General features: G+C 40.9%; 1 protein-coding gene across 1 annotated transcript in view; it reads right to left on the reverse strand.

Moving 5' to 3' along the window:
- EVPL (envoplakin) overlaps positions 1-23,330 on the reverse strand; it is an 87,776-nt gene extending 64,446 nt beyond the window's left edge. The window contains exon 1 of the mRNA XM_089690663.1: positions 23,164-23,330. Within this exon, the coding sequence (XP_089546789.1) occupies positions 23,164-23,237 (74 nt within the window). The 5' untranslated portion in view covers positions 23,238-23,330. The remainder of the gene's footprint in view (positions 1-23,163) is intronic.
- Positions 23,331-23,761: the final 431 nt, after the last annotated feature.

Below are 23,761 nucleotides of genomic sequence, written 5' to 3' on the forward strand. Positions count from 1 at the left end.
GCTACATGAGAGCTCTGAGAGCTGGGGGAGGAGAAACAGCAGAACACCGATCTTCCCAGTCAATGGCTGTGCAGATCATTGACACTGAGTTCCCAGCACCGCTAGAGAACTGACCACGCCGTGCTCCCATGTCTAGTGTGGTCAGTTTTGGGTAGGAAAGCAGAGGCACTGTTAGGAACACCAGGGATTTCACACAAAGGAAACAATACAAGTAGAACAGTACATGGTACAGCAGGCACATATCAGATATATATATATAGATTTTATATATATATATATATATATATATATATATATATATATAGATTTTATATATATATATATATATATATATATATATATATATAAAATATCTATCTATCTATCTATCTATCGTGTGTGCGTCTCACAGTGCAATCTTTCCTTTCAAATATTTGTTGAATTTGTTTCCATTCATCCCTATGTCTCGGCTTGGAAAACAGAAGCAGAAAAAGGAAGAAGAATTTTTTGGAAATTTGGCCACATGTTCACATCCAGCATGTCAAGACATCATCCGCCAGGTGTTCTAGCTGCGCGTGCCGCATATACACATTCTATACTTAACCATTTATGGCTGTTTGACTCCCATACTTTGGATCTTAAGCACACCATATAAAAATAATATTTTGGGGGAATCGTTTTGACTACATAGATCACCTTAAAGTAGAATAAAACCCTGAGCATGTTTAGCTGAGCACAATAAAAAATAAAGATTTCCCAGTAAACCGGTAGGCTAGGTTCACAATAGTGCAGTGCATTTCTGATCTGATTTTCAGTGATTTTGTAGCTGCAGTGAGACTTGGTGAGTTTTTGATAAGTTTTTAGGCCCTGGTTCACACCTATGCAGTTTGCATTTGATCTGTTTTTGCTGTGTTTTTGATGCTTTTGTGTTTTTTTTTTTCTTGTTGCTAGGCAGATTTAAAACGCAGAAAAAATGCACGACATGCTTTTCTGCAGCGTTTCCATTGAAGTCTATAGAACCAAAAATGCCACTTTTTGCATTAAAAAAAGTCCCTGACCTTTCCCGAAAATGCACCGGGTGAAAACGCGGAGATGTGAACTTGTCCCATAGGAAATCATGTTAAATGAACTGCTGTGGGTTTCTGCAAAACGCTATGGAAAACGCTTAGGTGTGAACCTAGGGTGATGCGTTGTGGTATATCGCATGTGATTCGCATTCCTGTGCAAACCACAGGCGATTTGTGTGCGGTGCGGTTCGAGCCATACATATTGTATGGCTCAAATTGCATGGAATCCGCACCAAAAAGGTGCAGGACCCTTTTTTTCCCTGCACCTGATTCAAATTCTTGTAATTGCACTGTATTGTGCGATCTGTTTCGGGTAGAGTTGCCACCTCATCCCTTTAAAACCGAACACATTTTAATGACACTGAGGCTGATTTAATGCAGATAAGGCACTCGGTGAGTTTAGTTACCACCCTAATCAGCTACAGAACCTGTGTAATTATTATGCGTTTGGGTTTAAAGGGATGAGGTGGCCACTCTAGTTTCGGGGTGTTGTTAATTTAACATTGACACCTGTACCAGATCACATGGAGGCCGTGCGATTGCAGTGCAGTACGGGAAACACACAGGATTCACTGCGTTTCCTGCACCGCATTAGTGTGAACCAGGGCTCAATGTGTGTAATACTGTGACCCATCCCTGCTCCCAGCCAACAGAGATGATTAATTGGTTGCTAGGAAGCTTGCACCTGCTGATGTCCTAACAAGCAGACAGCAGAATGCAAACAAAAGATCCGGCATTAACCGCTTACCATCCGCCCTATAGCAGAAATACTGTTACAGGGCGGCATGGGTGCGCAAAATCACGTATATATGTGATTTTGCAGTTCCAGGTAGAGGATGCGCGCCCTACCTGCGCCACCATTCGCAGCTTCGGTTGTCAATCACCGGGTCTCGGCCGGTGATTACTCGCCAGCAACCAGTGATCTCCGAGTAACACCGACGGGGGGAGAAAACAATATGTAAACAATACCGATTTCTCCCGTGAGCTCCTGCACACTGCTTTGTATGGCTCTGCATAGCACAGCCATATAAAGCGGTGTGCTTACAGTGGAAAACACACACAGCCCATAGTTAACCCTTGATTCCTCCTAGATGTTAACCCCTTCCTGCCCAGTGCCATTAGTACAGTGTTAGTGCTTTTTATTAGCACTGATCACTGTATTGGTGTCACTGGGGAAGTCAGTGACACCATGTCAGTCCCCCCCAGTGTCAGAATGTCCGCTGCAGTCCCTCTATAAGTCACTGATCGCCTCCATTACTAGTTAAAAAAAAGATTTTTTTAACATTTTTTTACTGGACATGTTTAATAGCAAAAAGTCAAAAATATTGTTTTTTTTTCTCAAAATTGTCAGTCTTTTTTTGTTTATACCGCAAAAAATAATAGACGCAGAGGTGATCAAATACCACTGAAAGAAAGCTCTATTTGTGGGAAAAAAAGGACGTAAATTTTGGGTGCAGCGTTGCATGACCGCGCAATTGTCAGGTAAAGTAACACAGCGCCGTAACGCAAAAAATGGCCTGGTCAGGAAGCGGGGTAAATCCTCAGGAGGGCAAGGGGTTAAAAAAGAAACAGTATTAGGGTTCCCCCCAATCCATACAGTAGCAGGCCCTTCAGGTCTGGTGTGGATTTTAAGGGGGACTCCACACCAAAAAAAAAATATATAAAAATACACTAGTCCCCTACCGCCCCCCCAAATATACAGTATACAAAGCACTTTGGTCTGATATGGATTTCAAGGGGTAACCCATGCAAAATAAAAAAAATGGCGTGGGGTTCCCCTTGAAATCCATACCAGACCCTTTTCCAAACATGCAGCCCAGCAGGCCAGGACAGGAAAAGGAAGAAAACTGTTGCTGCAACTGCTATAAGATGTTAGCTGGGTTTCGCTTTTATTTGTAAGTCAAGTCCATCTAAATCTGCTGGTCCATCTCCCCAGACTGGCAATGCTGCTGTCTAACCCCAGGTTCACACCTAAGCGTTTTCCACTGCGTTTTGCAGATACGCACAGCAGTCCATTTAACATGATTTCCTATGGGACAGGTCCACATCTCTGAGTTTTCACCTGGTGCGTTTTTGGAAAGGGTCAGGGACTTTTTTTTAATGCAAGTTGCATTTTTGGTTCTATAGACTTCAATGGAGATGCTGTAGAAAAGCATGTAGTGCGTTTTTGATGTTTTTTTGCCACGTTTTTGATGCGGTTTAATCTGCCCAGCAACAAGTTAAAACCGCAAAACGCGGCAAAAACACACTGCAGAAATGGATCAAACACAGACTGCATAGGTGTGAACCTAGCCTAAGGCTAGGCTAGGTTTACATGCATCAAAAACACATGCGCAAAAACGCAAAACACACAGCAGAAACGGATCAAAAGCAAACTGCATAGGTGTGAACCTAGCCTAAAGCTCCGTTCACATGCGTCAAAAATGCATGCGCAAAAATGCACCACAGAAACGCACTGCAGTTTGTGTTTGATCGGTTTCTGCAGTGTTTTGTGTGTTTGTACATGCATTTTTGCCACGTTTTTGATGCATTTTTCTTTTTTTTAACTTGTTGCTGGGCAGATTAAAATGCATCAAAAACGGTCTAAGAATAGGTTCACACCTATGCAGTTTGCATTTGATCAGTTTCAGCAGTGTGCTTTGTGTTTTTGCACATGCATTTTTGCCATTTTTTGATGCGTTTTTCTTTTTAACCCCTTCACGCCGGCCGCACACAAATGTGCGGCCTCGCGGCATTTGGGCCTAGACGCAGAGCGGCCGCACATTTGCGGTCATGTAAGAAAAAACATATGTGCTGAGACCGCGACCTGCGCACTCCCAGCACACATGTCCGGTACTCACGGAAAGGTCCCGGTCTGCTCTTTTGTTCGGGACCTTCGACGTGTCACGGCGGTCACATGATCCCTAAACCACGCTCCACCTGCCCTGCCTCCCGGCGTCTGAAACTCTTAAAGGGCTGGGAGGCGCCGGCGGGAAGGGGTTAATTTGTTGCTGGGCAGATTAAAACCCAAAATGCAACAAAAACGCATCAAAAATGGCCTAAGGCTAGGCTCACACCTATGCAGTTTGCGTTTGATCCATTTCTGCAGTGTGTTTTGTGTTTTTGCACATGCGTTTTTTATGCTTTTCTTTTTTTAACTTGTTGCTGGGCAGATTAAAATGCATCAAAAACGCATCAAAAATGGTCTAAGCATAGGTTCACACCTATGCAGTTTGCGTTTGATCCATTTCTGCTGTCTGTTTTGTGTTTTTGCACGTGTTTTTTATGTATGTTGCATTTTTTCTTTTTCTTTTTTTAACTTGTTGCTGGACATATTAAAACGCATCAAAAATGGCCTAAGTTCACACCTATGCAGTTTGCGTTTAATCGTTTTCTGCACTGTTTTGTGTTTTTGCGTTTTTGATGCATTTTTACCGCATTATTGATGCATTTTGCGTTTTTTCTTTTTTTAACTTGTTGCTGGGCCGATTAAAACACATAACAAATGCATTAAAAACACATGACATGCTTTTCTGCAACGTCTCCATTGAAGTCTATAGAACCCAAAATGCAACTTTTTGCATTCAAAAAAGTCCCTGACCCTTTCCAAAAAATGCACCGGGTGAAAGGTCGGAGATGTGAACCTGTCCCATAGGAAATCATGTTATATTGGACTGCTATGTGCTTCTGCAAAATGCAATGGAAAACGCATAGGTGTGAACCTAGGGTTAGGGTGTCTCTGTTGCGCCTCCGTCCAGAGAGGAGACACCCTAAGACAGGAAGTGTCTTACTAATAGTGCAGCCACAATATTTAGGGATTGGTAATCTCCAATATAGGAAATGTTTGTTTTTGGGTGTCATACAGTTTTAATCTAGTCCGCCTTTATGGCATAATTTCCTTTTTTATGAGACCTACACCCCTCCCAATGGTTGAAAATCTCCTTGGATATTACAGATCACACGTTTCCCAGAGCCTCCACCTTTGTAATCATAGGCTTTTCTCTTCTTCAATAATTACAATGGGAATGTGTCTAAAGGGTGGTTGTAGAGGTACGATGTAGAGTGATCTGCAAGTCCAGTACAGCCCAGATCTGTCATCGTGTCTCTCTGAGCTCCATTGTGAACGCTCCTGGAACACATTGACAGATTAGAATGCAGCCGGTCGTCTCCTGAGAGCTCAACATCAGATTTGACCCTTCACTTCATTATAGGTGGCAAACCAGGTGAACTTGTTGAAAGGCGTGCTTTTTACGTGCATTTAGGGACCATTCGTATTATTACGTCTTAACGCCAAACTAAACCCATTGATTTATCAGTTTCGAAAAACAGTTACATTCCTGGCACATGCTCACAGTTGCTTGTGCTCTCAACCAGGGGTGGACTGACAACTCATGGGGCCCCTGGGCAATAGGGGATCATGGGGCCCCTGGGCAATAGGGGATCATGGGGCCCGTGTCCTTGCCCAAACTCAAAAAAGCCTTTGAAAAAGGTACCAGGGGCATCTCATGGGGCCCCCTACTGACCCCGGGCCCTCGGGCAGTTCCCGAGTTTCCAAATGGTCAGTCCACCCCTGTTCTCAACCAAACTTTCAAACCATCAAACGGCTGGTGTCATAGCTGATCACATGTACAGCACCACTGTAGTTGAAGATAAAAAAGACGCTAAGATGGCAGCTTCCTTGGCCGAAAACGATAGGAGGGTTTAGTTCCGCTTCAGGCTCCATTTATACTTTGCAGGCAGAATCGAAAAAGCGCAGAGAAAATGCAAAAATGCATATTTGCGTGTTTAGGTTCAGGAAACTTTTCTAGGCTTTGCGCATCCTGCGATTTTGTTTGAGTGATCGCGGCATGTTTGTTGCATAGAAAAATGCACAGTGATTGTGGCAAAAATGCCCCGTTTAAATGAATGGCATTCAAACATGCGAATGTGAGTTTTCAAATTTTCAAAGCGCTTTTTCAAATCACGGCAATACTGCTGCCCTACCTGCGCCGCCATTGGCGGCTTCAGCTGTTGATCACCGGGTCCCAGCCAGAGATCGCCAAGGAACACTGACTGGGGAGAGGTGTGTGTAAACAATACAGATCTCTCCCCTGTCAGCACCAGCACGCTGCTTTGTATGGCTCTGCATAGCACAGCCATACAAAGCAGTGTGCTTATGGTGAAAGACACACACAGCACACAAAGTAAAACAGCACACACAGTAAACACCATGTCAGTTTCTCCCCAGTGTCAGAACACCCACCGCAGTCCCGCTATAAGTCGCTGATCGCCGCCATTACCAGTATTGAAAAGAAAATTCCAGTATTTATACTGCCATTTGTAGATGCTATAACTAAAATCAAATACCACTGAAAGAAAGCTCAATTTGTGGGAAAAAAAGGACATAAATTTCATCTGGGTGCAGCGTTGCATGACCGCGCAATTGTCAGTTAAAGTAATGCAGCGCCGTAAAATGACCTGGTCAGAAGAAGGGAAGTAAATCCTCATGAGGGCAAGTGGTTAAAGTGATACTTAAGATGGAGTGGAGAGGGATTAGAACGTCTGCCAGATTTCAGTTGCTGTCTGTGCTCTTAGGAAGATTCACCCTCTCGGTTTGTTCTGTTATCACTGAGGGTGAAAGTGAAAGAAAATCCCAAATGTTGGGTTGTCACCAGAACAGGAATAGAGGGGAAATATTCCATTGGAAACTCCAGATCTGGTGGCAACCTGAGATTCCCTCACTTTGCAGGGATTTCCTCTCACTTCCTGTTTTGGCTGGAACAGACACCCATGTATTTCTATACTTGCGGATGTAAACAGAGGTGTTTACATATGTTAATGTCCGCATCCGTTAACAACCGGGCTTTTTTAACTGAAGATAACCCTACTTTTCTTCTGTAAAAAAAAAAAAAACTATACAGACGAAAAACATGTAAACAGATGAAAAACGGCATAAACAGACATATGGTCCATTTTTGCATTGGTAAAAGATGTAAAAAAAAAACTGATGAAAAACAGATGAAAAACTAATGTAAACTGATGAAAAATGGATGTAAACTGATAAAAAAAATGGATGTAAACGGATGAAAAACGAATGTAAACTGATAAAAAAAATGGATGTAAACAAATGAAAAACGGATGTACACTGATGTACGCAGATGTAAACAGACATATGGTCCGTTTACGCATCTGTTTTTGCATTGGTAAAGGACATAAAAAAACTGATGTAAAAAATCACAAGAAAATTATGAGAAACTGATGTAAAAAACGGATGAGAAACTGACAAGAAAATGAAGAGGAACTGATGAAAAAACTGATGTAAACTGCTGGAAAACTGAAGTAAACTAATCAGTTTTTTTCTGATGGATGTAAGCGGATGTAAATGGACATACAGTCCGTTTTTGCATCTGTTTTTGCATTGGTAAAGGATGTAAAAAACTGATGTAAAAACTGACGAGAAAATGATGACAAACTGATAAAAAACTGATGTAAACTGATAGAAAACTGATGTAAACTGATGAAAAAAACTTATGTAAAAACTGACAAGAAAATGAAGAGGAACTGATGAAAAAACTGATCTAAACTAATAAAAAACTGATAAAAAACTGATGTAAACTAATCAGTTTTTTCTGATGGATGTAAGTGGATGTAAATGGACATACAGTCCGTTTTTGCATCTGTTTTTGCATTGGTAAAGGATGTAAAAAACTGATGTAAAAACTGATGAGAAAATTATAACAAACTGATATAAAACTGATGTAAACTGATGAAAACCTGATGTAAACTGATGAAAAAACGGATAAAAACTGATGTAAACTAATCAGTTTTTTCTGATGGATGTAAGCGGATGTAAATGGACATACAGTCCGTTTTTGCATCTGTTTTTGCATTGGTAAAGGATGTAAAAAATTGATGTACAAAACTGACAAGAACATTATGAGAAACTGATAGTAAACTGATGAAAAAACTGATGTAAACTAATGAAAAAACTGATGTAAACTGATGAAAAACTAATGTAAACTGATGATAAAACTGATGTAAACTGATGAAAAACTGATGTAAACTGATGAAAAACTAATGTAAACTGATGATAAAACTGATGTAAACTGATGAAAAATTGATGTAAACTAATGAAAAACTAATGTAAACTGATGATAAAACTGATGTAAACTGATGAAAAACTGATGTAAACTGATGAAAAACTAATGTAAACTGATGAAAAAACTGATGTAAACTGATGAAAAACTAATGTAAACTGATGATAAAACTGATGTAAACTGATGAAAAATTGATGTAAACTAATGAAAAATTTATGTAAACTAATGAAAAACTGATGTAAACTGATGAAAAACTAATGTAAACTGATGAAAAAACTGATGTAAACTGATGAAAAACTGATGTAAACTGATGAAAAACTAATGTAAACTGATGATAAAACTGATGTAAACTGATGAAAAACTGATGTAAACTGATGAAAAACTAATGTAAACTGATGAAAAAACTGATGTAAACTGATGAAAAACTGATGCAAAACTGATGAAAAACTAATGTAAACTGATGAAAAAACTGACGTAAACTGATGAAAAACTAATGTAAACTGATGAAAAAACTGATGTAAACTGTTGTAAACTGATGAAAAATGGATGAAAACTAATGTAAACTGGTGAAAAACTGATGTTAACCGTTTTTTCTGATGGATGTAAGCAAATGTAAATGGACATACAGCCCATTTTTTCATCTGTTTTTGCATTATTAAAGGATGTAAAAATGACAAGCAACTGATGAGAAAATGAGGAGAAACTGATGAAAAACTGATTTGTTTTTTCATTGAAAAAACGTGACTGAACTGATGAAAAAAACGGAACCCCCGTGTGAACAGACCCTACACCAAAAAACAAAAAAACCTGTTGTGTTATTCACAACACAAACAGTGTGTCTTCCATCTCTGTAGCTGGAGGTGTGGAGCTTACTATTGTCCTTCATACTGGCATCTACAAGGTATGTGACACCATTATGACATGACACAGGAATTGATGATTATAAAGTCCCCTATTACCTGAAACGTAGAACTCTGCCATTACCAGTGTGAAATAAATACTGAATATGATACATCATATCATTCTGTTACACAATAGGTAGAATTAAAGACCCAACATTAGATGACTCATAAACATGACATTCATACCATTGCAGCACTCTAAAAGTAAAGCACAGGACCTAATTCCAACATATGACCCCGCCAATTGACATCATTGTGGAAAATGACTTTATGCTCTACATGGACAGATGGCACTGCACCTGTCCAATATGGCGGCCGGAGCAGAGGATCAGAATAATGGTCTTTATAGACGTGACTACACGTACCCAATACAGTACAACCACTTCACATGAACTCAGTACATACTTAACACTCTGTACAGATATTGGGAACCACAGCTTATAAATAATAAAGTTTAAGGCAATGGTGTCACTATAGACATGTGCAAGAGCTGACACGATCACTGAAAATAATACTGTAATACTATGTATAACATTATGTATTCCTATAAGCATGATATGATATCCATCTTACTACGGCCCAATGGAGTGTGTTAAAGTGTAGCTGTGCCAAGACTATGGACTACTTACAAATACTTACCAAACAGTAAAATAGCTTCAAAAGAAACCATCAATAATCTCTCTAGCTGCATGTACTGTGAAATAATGCATTCACAAAGATGATAATAGAAACTCTAAAATGTTTGGAGCCCAGCTCCAGCAATTTAAAAAAAAACGACCCTTGCAGAACCCCCCCCCGCTACGCTTTCCCTACAAACACACTGCAAGTGGTAAATGCTCATTATGTCTAGGGATATAAATGTAAATACTTGCCTTATTCCTCACTCTAGCAGGGCTCCACCAGCGCTGCAACCATTTCCTCCGCATCCTGCTCTCTATACAGTCACACACCAGCCTCCTCCGCGTACAATACAGGGATAATGTCCCCGTATTGTATGTAATGACAACAAGATTCCATCCATTCTTGCCATTCTGTACCCCACCATCAGTGTCCCCCACCATTCTGTCCTCTTCATGTGTGCCTGCAATTCTGTCCCCCAATATCAGTGTCCCCCACAATTCTGTCCTCCTAATCTGTGCTTGCCATTCTGTCGCCCACCATCAGTGTCCCCCACCATTCTGTCCTCTTCATGTGTGCCTGCAATTCTGTTCCTCACCATTCTGTCCTGTTCATGTGTGCCCACCATTTTGTCCCCCACCATAAGTGTCCCCCACCATTCTTTCCTCCTCATCTGTGTCCTCCATTCTGTCCCCTACCATCAGTGTCCCTCATCATTCTGTCCTCTTCATGTGTGCCGGCCATTCTGTTCCCTAATATCAGTGTCCCCCACCATTCCGTCCTCTTCATGTGTGCCCACCATTCTGTCCCCTACCATCAGTGCCCAGCAAAATTTCCCGTTGTACCAGACATACTGGAGCAGCAGCATTATCCCAGCTGAGTTCCAGCGTGAAGGAAATAGACAGGCAGTATAGCCACAGAGCACCGCTCTCCCCCCCCCCCCACTTTTTTTGCAGATGGTGTGAATGAGCCCTCAGACATGCGTCTAAATCTCCCTTTCCTATGAAGGCTAATCCACTCTCGGATCGCGCTCCAGAGGCTACTAACAGGCGGTGAAGAAGCAATGAAACACCTCCTCACCCCCCTGTTTTAACCCCATTTGTGCTAACAAACATGTCACAACTGCATGGCTTGCGGGGCGTTTTCAATGCTTTCCCATTGACTTGAACATGTAGTGTTCGGTGATCTTGCTGCCTGCTGATAACTACAAGTCAGGTCAGCTTTGTCATGGGAGAGAAGCATCGCTGCCGCGGCATGTGAACACTCCCATCCGCTGTCTATTGCAAATCAGGGGTTGGTGGGTGCCAAAAACGCAGCTCATCTGCGCATTTTTGCCGCCCCCCAACCGCAAGTCTAAATGAGGTCTTACACTTTTTAATTATTTTTTAAAGTTTTTTCTTTTAATTTGTTAGATTTTTTTTTTCTTTTTTTACAATTTTTCAGAATACTTTTTTTGGGTGGGGAAGGGTATTGCATTCTGACAGCTGGTGTCACTGGCTGTCAAAATACCTGAACAGCGCATGCAGGCAGTGGAGTAGCTTTTGCGATTAGTCATGCAAATATCAAAATGCCTTGATGGGTGGATGTCAGTCTAGAGGTGCCGACAATCCAGGACAGGCTGTGTTTGCATGCTGTAACTCCCATGTGTGATGCTGAGCCTCTGTAGCTGATTGAACTGAAATCCAATGAATTAAAGGGTCGGGTCAGTTAAAGTCAGATTGAGGAGGAAAGAGCTAGATGATGCTGGATGTCTTCCAGCCAGGAAAAGAAGTGGCCTATTTCTGACTTGCTTCAGCTTTTTCCGCACACTGTGAGAAGCTCACAGTGTAGTTATTATTGTCTGTTGGTTCCAGCAAGCTTTTGATTGCATGTACGGGGCCATGCATGGTGTCCTTGCTCAGAAGCATACAGAGTGCACATCAATGGAAGCCTGACATAAATACAGAGCAATATATGAAGGATGTTAGGTGTGAATGAAGTGTCAGGCTGCTCCTGTGGACCTAGGAAGGTGTGATCACAGACTGAGAGAATGTCAATTTGGATGACACATTCAGTGATCTCTGGGACAAGCCCTTAAAGACCAAGTCTCGGTATCAAAGACACACCCTACAATGTCTTGCAGTATGTGTCACTCCTAGACAAAACTAGAAAAACTCTCTCCGGTATTTACAGTACAACACCCTACCCACAATTCCTTCTCCTTCAATGTAAAGATCAATATTTAGACAGTGCATATGGGGCCGACTGGCAACATTTCAACCAAATTGTATTATTTAATTTCAGGTTTACTACTCAAGAGGATGAGAAGGAGCTATGTAAGGTCAGGCGGCAGGGCTAAAAATAAGTTGGTGAGCTGTGGTTTTACCACCCCCCCATAACACTAAAAATGATACAATACCCCCCATTGACTTCTCCATCATGTCCAACAACGCCACCATCAAACCCGCCCCGCAGGCCAGAGTACTTGGTGTCATTCTGGACTCCAATCTATCCTTCCAGCCCCAAGTCCAATCTTTAACAAGCTCGTGAAGACTCCACCTCCGCAACATCACCAAAATACGCACGTTCCTAACCCCAGAAACAACTAAACAGCTCATCCACTCCCTCATCATATCACGACTCGACTACTGCAACTCCCTCCTCACTGGCCTGCCTCGCCGCTGGCTATCCCCACTTCAGTCAATCCTGAATACGGCAGCCAGACTCATTCACCTTTCCAACCGCTCCGTTTCCACCACCCCCCTCTGCCAATCCCTCCACTGGCTTCCGATTGCGCAACGGATCAAATTCAAAATCCTAACACTGACATACAAAGCTGTCCACCATACTGCCCCGAACGACATCACTGACCTAATATCCAAGTACCACCCAACACGCACACTCCGCTCCTCACAAGACCTCTTTCTCTCTAGTTCCCTGGTCTCCTCCTCCCATGCCCGCCTCCAGGACTTCTCCAGGGTGTCACCCATCCTCTGGAACTCCCTGCCCCAACCCATCAGATTATCACCTACCCTACTCTCCTTTAGGTGCACCCTGAAAACCCATCTCTTCAGGGAAGCCTACCCCACCCCCTGCTAACTTGCTGACCTCCTCCACTCTTCCTACCACTCCATCCCCCACAGCTTTCTCCTCCTGTGCCACCATCCCCTCCCTCCTAGATTGTAAGCTCGAAAGAGCAGGGCCCTCGATCCCCTCATGTTTTGCATTGTATTGGTATTGTTCTGTCACATGTTCTGTCCCCCTTTGTAATGTACAGCGCTGAGCGAACCATTGGCGCTTTCTAAATACTGCATAATAATAATAATACTACCACCAGTCACATTTGGCAGGCAGTACTGCCATCAAGTGTGAGCCGTTCCAGTTTTGTATAGAGTAGGGAAGGATTAAAACCTTTCCCTTTTTATTTTTTGCTGTCTGTGTACCATTGAAGAAATGTCCCTTCTGTTCCTGTCCTGTTACCTCAACAGGAGGTGGGGAAAAAAAAACATTTGCCAGAGTGAAAGATATTCAGCTCTTAGACTGTTTTCCCCGGGACAGGTGACCCATCGGAAAATTTCCCCTTACTGCCTTTTCTGGGTGCTATTTACCAATTTTACGTGTCCCTTTATTTTCTTTCTTGGTGACATTGGTCATAGAGGTTGAACCTTCCCAACGGGGACACAGGCAACAATAAAAACTCAACAGAGGGTCTAACACCGTCCCACTCTTTCCAAAACCAAATAAAAGGGTTTGCCTAGAGATACACTCTAATCACTTGTGTTCCCCCTGTATACCCCATTGTTACCAGGCTATTTTTTCAGCTTTTGGTGTACGCAAATACATTTTAAATCATTTTTTGACCATGACAAAGGATTTCCTTTGGTGATCCAAACTTCACAAACAGTCCAACGGGAAGACACCCAACAGGGAACCTCACAGAAATGTGTAATGGAGCAAGTCTCAACTGTGCCAACAGCATCTGTCTTGGACGGTAGAATGCAGCCTGGCTGGTCTTTACCCAAACAGGAGGTTTCCAAGTAGGAAGGCGAGTCCTCAATCTTTCCCTACTCATCTGGAACCTTTTCCTACTGCTATTCACTATCCATGGCAGATGGATGACCTGTCCCTACGCTACCCATGCACAAGGACGCGTGCCAAGCCCATGAGCCAGGGTCTAAAATAGACTCTGCCTGACCCAAGATGGCCACCAGAGTCACATGGAGCAGCAGCATCCAACCGGATAGCTTTCCCAGTGACCCAGGACACCATAGAGGAACCATGTTACTGCTGATTTCCTTTCCTTCTGCAATGCTGCTGTGGTTGAGCGCCACCTGCAGTGGAAAAAGTAGACTGCATCTGCCTACTAGTACAGCACATCATTAAAGGGTAGAGGGAGAAGGTGCAGAAGCTAATGTTCAGGTCACATACTGTGGAAGGATGGAGGTGAGGGTTAATGTGCAGGAAAAGAAAGGTGAAAGAGTTAATATACAGGTTACAAAGAGGATGGAGATGAGATGTACAGGAGAGGAAGGGAGTGAAAAATCCAACAATCAGTTAATCCACCACCATGAATCTGCTGAGGCTGATCGTTTCATTCATTCCGTATTCATTGCCAAATACTACTTGCTCTATTGTAAGAGGAAGGGGAGAATGCTCAAATGTAAACACTAGAGTGTTTTCATTTGTGATCTCTGCTATTAGTAATCACAGCAATCACAAGGTACAGAGCCACTCTGATCCGTTGGATACATTGGGGGAATTTATCAAACCTAGAGCAGACAGAATCTCGAGCAACCAATCAGCTTCTATCTTTTATTTTCAAAACCCAACTAAACAATTGTGTCTGTGATCTGAGCCATCCGATGACAATTTGGATCACCGCACTGGCTGCCCATGTGTGTTTTCTACAGAAATACATGTTCATCTGTTCATGGTTTTGGGATATATGGCTGTATTGAGGTGGTTTAAGTGAAAGGTCATACTAGAAATCTTCAATGAACTTGAAACAGTCATACACATGTGTCTTGGCAAATGCATAGCGCCATGGTTTCATTCTGCATGCGTCCAGCATTGGAAACTGCTGGCTATTAACAGTGACACCATACAATTCATGGTGTCATTCAGCCCCTTTAATGCTTTTGATAGCACAGGAACCGCATTCAAGCAATTTGCAGTCAGGCTTTGCAATCAGGGGATGTAGATAGCAGCACAAGGCAAAAAGGTGAGAAAGTATAGTTGACATATTTGTGATGCATGTGTTGGCTAGAGGGAAAAATGTGCTAAGGGGGTGTAAATTACAAGGTCAGTGACATTCCGGGAGGATGCGGTGGCATAACATTTACTTACTTTCTCCTGTACTCCACGTCCTCAGCTTAGTATGAGGAACCCCTATGGGGGTGATTTACTAAAACTGGAGAGTGCAAAATCTGGTGCAGAAACCAATCAGCTTCCAGGTTTTATTTTCAAAGCTTAATTGAACAAGCTGAAGTTAGAAGCTGATTGGCTGCCATGTACAGATGTACCATATTTTGCACAGTTTTGGTAAATCAACCCCATAGTATGCCTCTTCTGCATTACAAATCCTGCCTGATCACACATTTTATCCCCCTAAAGCTTTACATGGAAGCGTTTTCTGTACCGTTTTGCATTTTGCAGAAATGCAGTACAGTCAATTAAACATGATTTCCTATGGGACAGGTTCACATCTCCGCGTTTTCACCCAGTGCGTTTTTTGGAAAGGGTCAGGGACTTTGTTGAATGCAAAAAGTTGCGTTTTTTGGTTCTATAGACTTTGGAAGCGCTGCAGAAAAGCATGTATTGCATTTTTGCTGCGTTTTTGGCGTATTTTGATGCATTTTTGATGTGTTTTGCGTTTTAAATCTCCCTAGTGGAAAAAAAACGCATCAAAAATGCATTATAAAAGTGGCAAAAAGCAAAATGCATCTCAAAACACAATGCAGAAATGGCTGAAACGCAACCTGCATAGGTGTGAACCTAGTCTTAAGCAAGCTTACTCACAGGGCAGTAGGGAGGTTACTAGTCACTTTTATTAAAAATAATATCAACTACACTCAAATTGTGTTGCAGCAAAAAAAAAAAACTAAACTTCTTTTGAATTAAAATGCGGTTGAAAGAAAAAAAAGGTCTTTCATATTATCCTCAGATCTTCAGTATTGAACCAACCCATCTGAGGAATCCGTGTCACACGGACACACCCTCATAAAAAGATTTACCAAAAAACAACTAGAAGTTTACAGTTTTATTAGCAGATAAGGACAATATGATCTTGAGCCCAGATTCACACTTGTGCGGTGCAGCATATCACATGCGATTCACACAGGAACCTCACCACATTCCTGTGCAAATCACATGCGATTTGTGTGCGGTGCGATTGGAGGCATACATTTTGTACAGCTCAAATAGCTCCACATCCGCACCAAAAAGGTGCAGGACACTTTTTTTGGTCCGCAATAGAATCGAATAGCATGAGTATTCACACCTAAGCAATCCGATTCTGCACATCGCACCATGTTTTGCGGACCAATTTCGCGGTGTAACTTAACATACACACCTGCAGCGGTTCGCATGAACATGGTGCGATTCTGCTGCGGTGTGGAATTTGCACAGAAAACGCTGCGAATTCCTCACCGCATCAGCGTGAACCCAAGCTGAAAGTCTGTTTTCATCTTGTTTCCAGAAGAGGACATTTTTTTAACTACATTTTACAAAACTATACCAGGGAGAAGGTAAAGCCAAATTTAAATTTAAGGGGAAATTCTAAAAATAAAATAAATTCCCAAATAAAAATAAAAGTACAGCATTTTGTGTGACAACAGTGGCCTCTCTGCGGCGGCCCAGCACACTCTTCACTGAGTTAGACCTACAATGCTCCAATCCATAACACTTGCTCTCCTCATTTCGAATAGTTGTCTCCAAGAAGTGTTTTCCCTCATCTTCTGTTCTGGTGTTAATTGTAAACTTTAGATAGACTTTGGTTTTAACTTTTGGCTAGTAGGTATTCTTTTTCCATGTTTTTTTAACCATAGCATGTTTAATGGCTGAGCTGGTGCAGGGTTTACAAATGGTGGGCCCTATCTACTGACCCTAGGGTTACCACCTCTTGGACCAAGAAAAACTGATCGGGATTCGGGTGGTGTTGCAACATGAAAATAATAATTTGGTCCCATTATAGCGTGACTTCAAAGTGCGATTTCAGTGCCATTAATCTTATAGTAAAAGTAATGCAGGTACTATTTTTCAAATTGGGCTACTTGAAATTGCACTTATTAATTGCACCTGAAGTCGCAGCGGTGTGAACCAGGGCTTAGTCACAATCAGCATGGGGAAACGATATTATTATCCTAACCAAAATGGGCTTTTCCATCTAGGAACTAAAGCAGTTAATCAGAAGTTTGTTTTGCAAACTTTTCCATATATAAAGACACTAAAACTATGTTTTTTTGTACAAAGCATTTTTTTAATGTGGCTCTGCATATACAAAAATATAAATTGATGAATAGAATGAATGAAGTGCAAGACAGGGCTGTCATGCTGTGCAGCGCCCCATGTAGTGCCTCTTTTGCCTCTACATTGGTCATGTGCCCGACAACAGGCCCGGACTGGGACAAAAAATAGGCCCGGGTATTTTGGACTGAGCAGCCCCAAGCCCCGGAACCCTTTCCTCGGAGCCCGGTGGTAGAACACCAATTTACAATTTTATTATTTTTTTACATTTTTTTTGTAGGAAGGAAAGAAAGAAAGAAAGAAAGAAGGACAGAGAAAAATAAAGAGAGAGAAAGAAAGAAAGAAAGAAAGAAAGAAAGAAAGAAAGGAAGGAAAGAAAGAAGGAAAGAAAGAAAGAAAGAAAGAAAGAAAGAAAGAAAGAAAGAAAGAAAGAAAGAAAGAAAGAAAGAAAGAAAGAAAGAAAGAAAAAAAAAAAAAGAAAGAAAGAAAGAAAGAGAAAAAATAGAGTAAATGAAATAAAGAAAGAGAAAAAAATTAAGAGAGTAAAATAAAGAGAAAGAAAAGAAAGAAGGGAAGAGAGAGAAAGAAAGAGAGAGAAAAAGAAAGAGAGAAAGAGAAAGGAAGTAGAGAGAAAAATAAAGAGCAAAAGAGAAAGAAAAAAGAGACAAAGAGAAAGAAAGAGAGAGAGAAAGAAAGAAAGAAAGAAAGAAGGAGAGAGAGAAATAAGGAGAGAGTAAAAAAGAAAGGAAGCAATGGGGAGCATACAGGAGCCCAGGACATGCAGGTGTACAGGAGGGGTGGACGGGTGGCGAGAAATGCACGGTCCGGTTCCTCATGTGCCGCCCCCTCCTATCCAGGCTGCCCCGACCCACTGGACCTTGCCCAGTGAGCCCTATGGCCAGGCCGGGCCTGCCCATCAATACCTGGGTCCCTTCTTAAATCACACACCTGATGCTGAAGAGCATATGGGCTGTTGATAATTTATGCATTCTGACAGATCCCTAGTGACCTACCTGATAAGGTAACATCATATGTACACTTTTCAATAAAACGTAAAAAAATAACAATTAAAACAGAAAATAAAATATAAAAACCCCATAAACCAAGTAACTGGAATCAATTCAGTAAACTGCTAGAGGACTAAGTTTCTAATTATTCTATCATTGCTGAATAAAATTTATGACACTATGAAAGGGGTGTTCCCACATTTTCAAATTAAGTCAACAACAAAATAAAATCCTTAACATGCAGCAGTTCTCTTATATTACATAACGTAATTGCATTCGTTAAGCTTGTCAGTGTGCAAAATAATGTAGTAGGGATTACAAAATCTTACTTTGGGCACAGGCTGAATAGTTTATTGTTCATTCATAGTCTTAAACATGTATTCTAATAATTAGGCAATATAAAATGATCATCTGTATATGAATTATGTATTTATTTGTATTATTGTGTTCTAATTTTTTATACTGGACTATGATGTTTTTCAGCATTTTTAAGTGCACATTTCCACCTTTTTATTTTTAATTATGCATGGAATTTGTGAGTATTTTGTGAATTTGTGTCATTTTTCATTATTAACTTTATAAACTTTTTTTTCATAAAGGCTTATTTATCTATTTGTCAGTGTATTTATTTATTATCCCTCTCATTTTCCTTTTACAAAAGCTTGGCTGAAGAACGACTTTCAATGGATTGCAGTGAGGTAGCTGGTCTATCACACATTAAACTCAAGCCCACAATCATGTTGAATGATTTAGCACAGGGTTCCCAATGACATGCAATGCCCTCCAGGACAGAGGCAGACAGCTTCCATCTGCGCTTTAGTCCCAAGGCATGCAGCACTACGTGCTGGACCCTGCCCCGGGGTGGGGTGGGGGCAGCTATCTCAGACCAACCTGAACTCCACAACACTGCAGAGCTTCATGATGGCTGTTCAAACTTTGTTTTTTTTTTTTTATCTGTGACATACATCAAATTCCAACTCCCCAAACAAACAATACACATAACTATACCTACTGGAAGAACCTGACATAGACAAACTGTGCAATACATTGTTAAAGCAGGGGGGGCTTGCTATCTACAAACAGATGCAGGCAATTGTATTAGGAATCCATATAAAGCATTGAAAACAAAATTTGTTTTCAATGTATTGCTAATTTACAATGTTTCAATAATTAAAAAAGATATGTAAACACGGGATAGATAGATAGATAGATAGATAGATAGATAGAGAGAGAGAGAGTGAGAGATAGAATAGTCATTAAATTGGATTTGTTCTCTAAAGCTAAAATATAGAAAAAGTCCAGTTGAATGCTAATACAAGCTATAACGAAACCTTAATCAGCAAGTCCCATTCAGGAATAAGGCTCAGTTCACGCTTCTGGGACTTAGGATCTGACTTGTGAGACCCAAATTCACAGGATGTGTGAAATGCCAAGTATCTCTATGAGAGCCATTCCAATTGTGACTACTGAAGTCACTGGGACTTCAGAGAAGGTTCTCCAAAGTTGCACTGAAAAACACGCAACTTTGGAGTCAGCTAATGTGAACCAAGCCTTATGCAGGCCATACATGGGTCGAATTCCGAACGATTTTTCTTCTGAAAATCGAAAGCGTCATTCGCTCGGTAATTGGTAATCAATGATTTTGAAAATCGGCCAACCAAGTTATAAAGTTCACCCGATAAGACAGGCAAAACTTCTGTTCTTTCCAGGTCACGGCTCATGAGCATATTCTTTTCGGAAAATCGATCATACGATTTGACCATCATTGAGTCGAAAATCGGTAATTTTTCATGAATTTTCCAACATGCCTGGTCACCTGAAAAGGGGAGGAACCACCCAAATTGGCTGGTGCCATTACCCACTAACAGAGTGACAATCGGCCGATTATTCTTAAGTCCGATTTTCAGGCCAAAAATCGGTCGAATTTCGACCCATATATGGCCAGCATAAGTCTACACAATACAGTAAGGTGTCTAGTTATACACGTTTTCATCCAAGATTTACAAAACATTCACCCAAGACTCATAAATATTTCTAATCGGGTTTAATTTGAAGAACAGTTAAATATAGAACATGTCAATGTCAAGACCCCTAAAACAGAAGGAGAATAATATATTGCAATAATAAAGTTGAAAATGAGAAGGTCCCATCCGGTCTATAGAAGCACATTATTACACAGTATATCTCTTGTTAACACTTTATCTATTCTTTATGTATGCACTCTGAAGATAGTAGGTGGATGAAGACTCGGTAACATTGACTGGCAAAGGGCCATTCATGGGCAAGGTTAACTAGGAGCACTGATATGGAAATTTATCTTGCACCACTGATTGCAGTACCATAAACAATTTCAGAAGTTTATATTTTGGCTTTGTTCCTTTCGCCCATTTTATTATACATCTGGACGGGGAGGAATAAAAGGTAGAAGGAAAAAGCTATGTATTTCCAAGATGGTCTTGGATCCTTGTGTTCCCAGTTTTGATTGGTCATTGCGTCTGTTATTATGCCTGTTACGGGATCTGCGTATCCACATTGTTCTGTCTATGTGTAATTGTACTGGTGCAGTAATATTGCTGAAGACTCTGTAAACCCTGTTCCATTTTTAGTTTTCATTGTCTTGACAATAAAAGTTGTTTGGATTTAAAAGAAAACTATTTCAGAGAATATCTGCCTGAAAGCTCCAAGAGAAAAGAAAAAAAAATGGAACCAGATGGAGACTTGTGAACTAAAAAGGGATGTCTGGGTGGGTCTCACAACCTTTGATTCATTTTCTACCTGCTCATCAGGTTCTTCATGGCTTAGTGTCACCGCCTAAAAAAAAGTGTCACTTCTTGAGCTCCAAATAGACAACACCCCAATACTGCCTTGAATCATGGGAACCTTGAAGATTTTAACACCTTAATTTCTACAGAGAGGCGTCATGGGGAAAATGTTAAAGTGTCTTGGTTTCAGGTAGTTATGTAATTTTTATTTATTGATTTGTCCAAAAAAAAAAATAATTGTTGACTGTAAAAAATATACTTCTATAGGGCATAAGGTTTTCACCTTTTGCAAAAACATTAATTTATATTTTACTATAAAGATGAAATATTCCAAAAGAGAATGGTTAAGGTGCAATTCTAGGAAATTGAACTATAAAGTTAAAAGCAGTGATAAAAATTGTCAGCAGATCTTGTGACTCTATTAAGCATCTTTAACTTAGTGACAATGAAACTGTGTAGAAGATCAATAACCAACATTCAGATTGAAGCCAGACACACAGCTTGCAATCAGAATTTACAATCCATATTCAATCTCTTTTAGATCTACCAAAGCTATGTAATAGAACAGCCTTTCTCAATTAGGAATCCCTGGAACCCTATGGTTCCTCTAGAGCGGATTTCAAACTGGTGGCCCTTCAGCTGTTGCGGAACTACAAGTCCCATCATGCCTCTGCCTTTGGGAGTCATGCTTGTAACTGTAAGCCTTGCAATGCCTCATGAGACTTGAAGTTAAGCAACAGCTGGAGGGCCACCAGTTTGACACCCCTGCTCTAGAGGTTTCTATGGGTTGTTTGAGCACTGATAATCAGATAATCTAACACAGCTGCCAAAGATCTATTCAGATCACTGTAATGGGGAAATTCTTCCTACTGACCACCAATGTAAGGAATATACTTCCCACTAGACAGCCAATTTAGGGAACATTCTTCCCACTGACCCCCAATGTAAGCAGCATTCTTCCCACTGACAACCAATGTAAAGAGCATTCTTTGCACTGACCACCAATGTAAGATGCATTCTTCGCACTTACCACCAAAGCAAGGACCATTCTATGCACTGACCAGCAATGTAAGGAGCATTGTTTCAATTAATTGTAAGCTCCAAGGAACAGGGCCCTCCTATCCCTCTTGTATTGAACTGTATTGTTGCTGTATTGTCTCCCGTTATATTGTAAAGCGCTGAGCAAACTGTTGGCGCTATATAAATCCTGTATAATTATAATTACCGGCAATGAAGGGAGCATTTATCCCACTAAACACCAATGTAAGGAGCCTTCTTCCTACTCACCGCCAATGTAAGGGGCAGTCTTCCCACTTACCACAGATATAAGGAGCATTATTCCCACTGATCAGCAATTTAAGGGGACATTTTTCTCACTGACCCCCAATGTAAGGGGATACTTTCTTCTAGCCACCAATATAAGGAGAATTCATAACACTGACCACCAATGTAAGTAGCATTCTTCCAACAGACCACCAAATATAAGGGGCATTCATCCCATTGACTACCAATGTAAGTAGCATTCTTCCAACAAACCACCAAATAAAAGGGGCATTCACCCCTGTGAATACCAATGTAAAGAGCATCCTTCTAACTGATCTTCAATGCAGGGAACATTCTTCCAAATGACAACCAAAGTAAGAGGCGTTCTTTTCAATGACCACCAATGTAAGGGGCCTTCTTCTGACTACAAGTGTACCGGGTGTACTGGGTGTACTGACCACCAGCGTAAGGGGGGCATTTTTTCTCTGACCACTAGTGGGAGAGAACACTACAATTTTCACTTGTGCATATTTTTGGCTTTTGCTTTTTTGGTCATTATTATTATTTGTTTCATTTCATTATTATTATAATTGAAAATAAATAGTTGTATAGAGCATCCCTGGGTGTCAAATATGCTACATAGTGTCAAATATGCTACATAATATATATTCTTATATCTACTACTTACTATTCGCATTCATGTCTTGCGACCTGTAAATATAACAGTTATTAGAAGGTGTTCCCTAAGATCTGAAAGTTTTTTTGAGGGTTCCTCCTTGTTCAAAGGCTTGAGAAAGACTTTAGTATAAGCAATCCTCTCAATTTGCCTCTAGTCAGGTGAATTCTTGTACTACATTGCCTTTGGTAGAGCTAAAGACGAAGGTTTAAGACTTTCTGTAGTGAGTTCAGTGAAATGGATGCAATCTAATTGGTTGTTATGGCTTGCTTCAGTTTCTTATATTAAAATAATGGTTTATTACCATTTAGCAGATGTGCTTTCTGTATAGGTTCAAAAAATAAAGCTGCAAATATTTAGCAGAGTCAAACAGAAACTTTGCCATACTCACTTGCCAAATTTTGAAGGTGATTTGGTAGGCGATTTGGTAGGCGACTTTGTAGACTTGCTCTGCCCCTTAAACATGGTGCCACTTTGTCCCCTTGCTCTTCTTCCCTACAGTCCTTGAACCTCTCTCCTACCGTGTGTTGCACCTGAAAGTCTGACAGCGTAAACCGGAGAACGAGAGGTTTGTATGACAGGACAATGCAGAAGGCAGCAGACTCCTCCCAAAACTTCTAGTCTGGGCGATGGGACCTGAATGTAAAAAAAAAAAAAGAGGTGTATATAACCTGCTAAACCAGTTAAGTAGGACAGAGAAGAGAGACACTGACTACCTGTCCCCACCCTGGCATAATGTCCCTTTTAGGTGCATACTTGTCAATACTCTTCCAGAAATGTTTCCAGATGAAGCCAACTAGATTCTGTTTCATTCAGATATGAAAAGGTTAAAACTAGTATGAATTGTGACCTGCTGCAAAGAATCAGATACATAATCTGAATCCAAAAGTGCCTTCGCTTTATTGTCCCATTGCTGATATACTGCGTTAGACAAACATAATGGCAAAATAAATGATATATTATTCCAAATGAAAGCAGTCATTCAGAAA

Source organism: Staurois parvus, unplaced genomic scaffold (genome assembly GCF_062004578.1).
Source record: "Staurois parvus isolate SC_StPar_1 unplaced genomic scaffold, SC_StPar_1.0 ptg000538l, whole genome shotgun sequence".
In the NCBI taxonomy this organism is placed as follows: Eukaryota; Metazoa; Chordata; class Amphibia; order Anura; family Ranidae; genus Staurois; species Staurois parvus.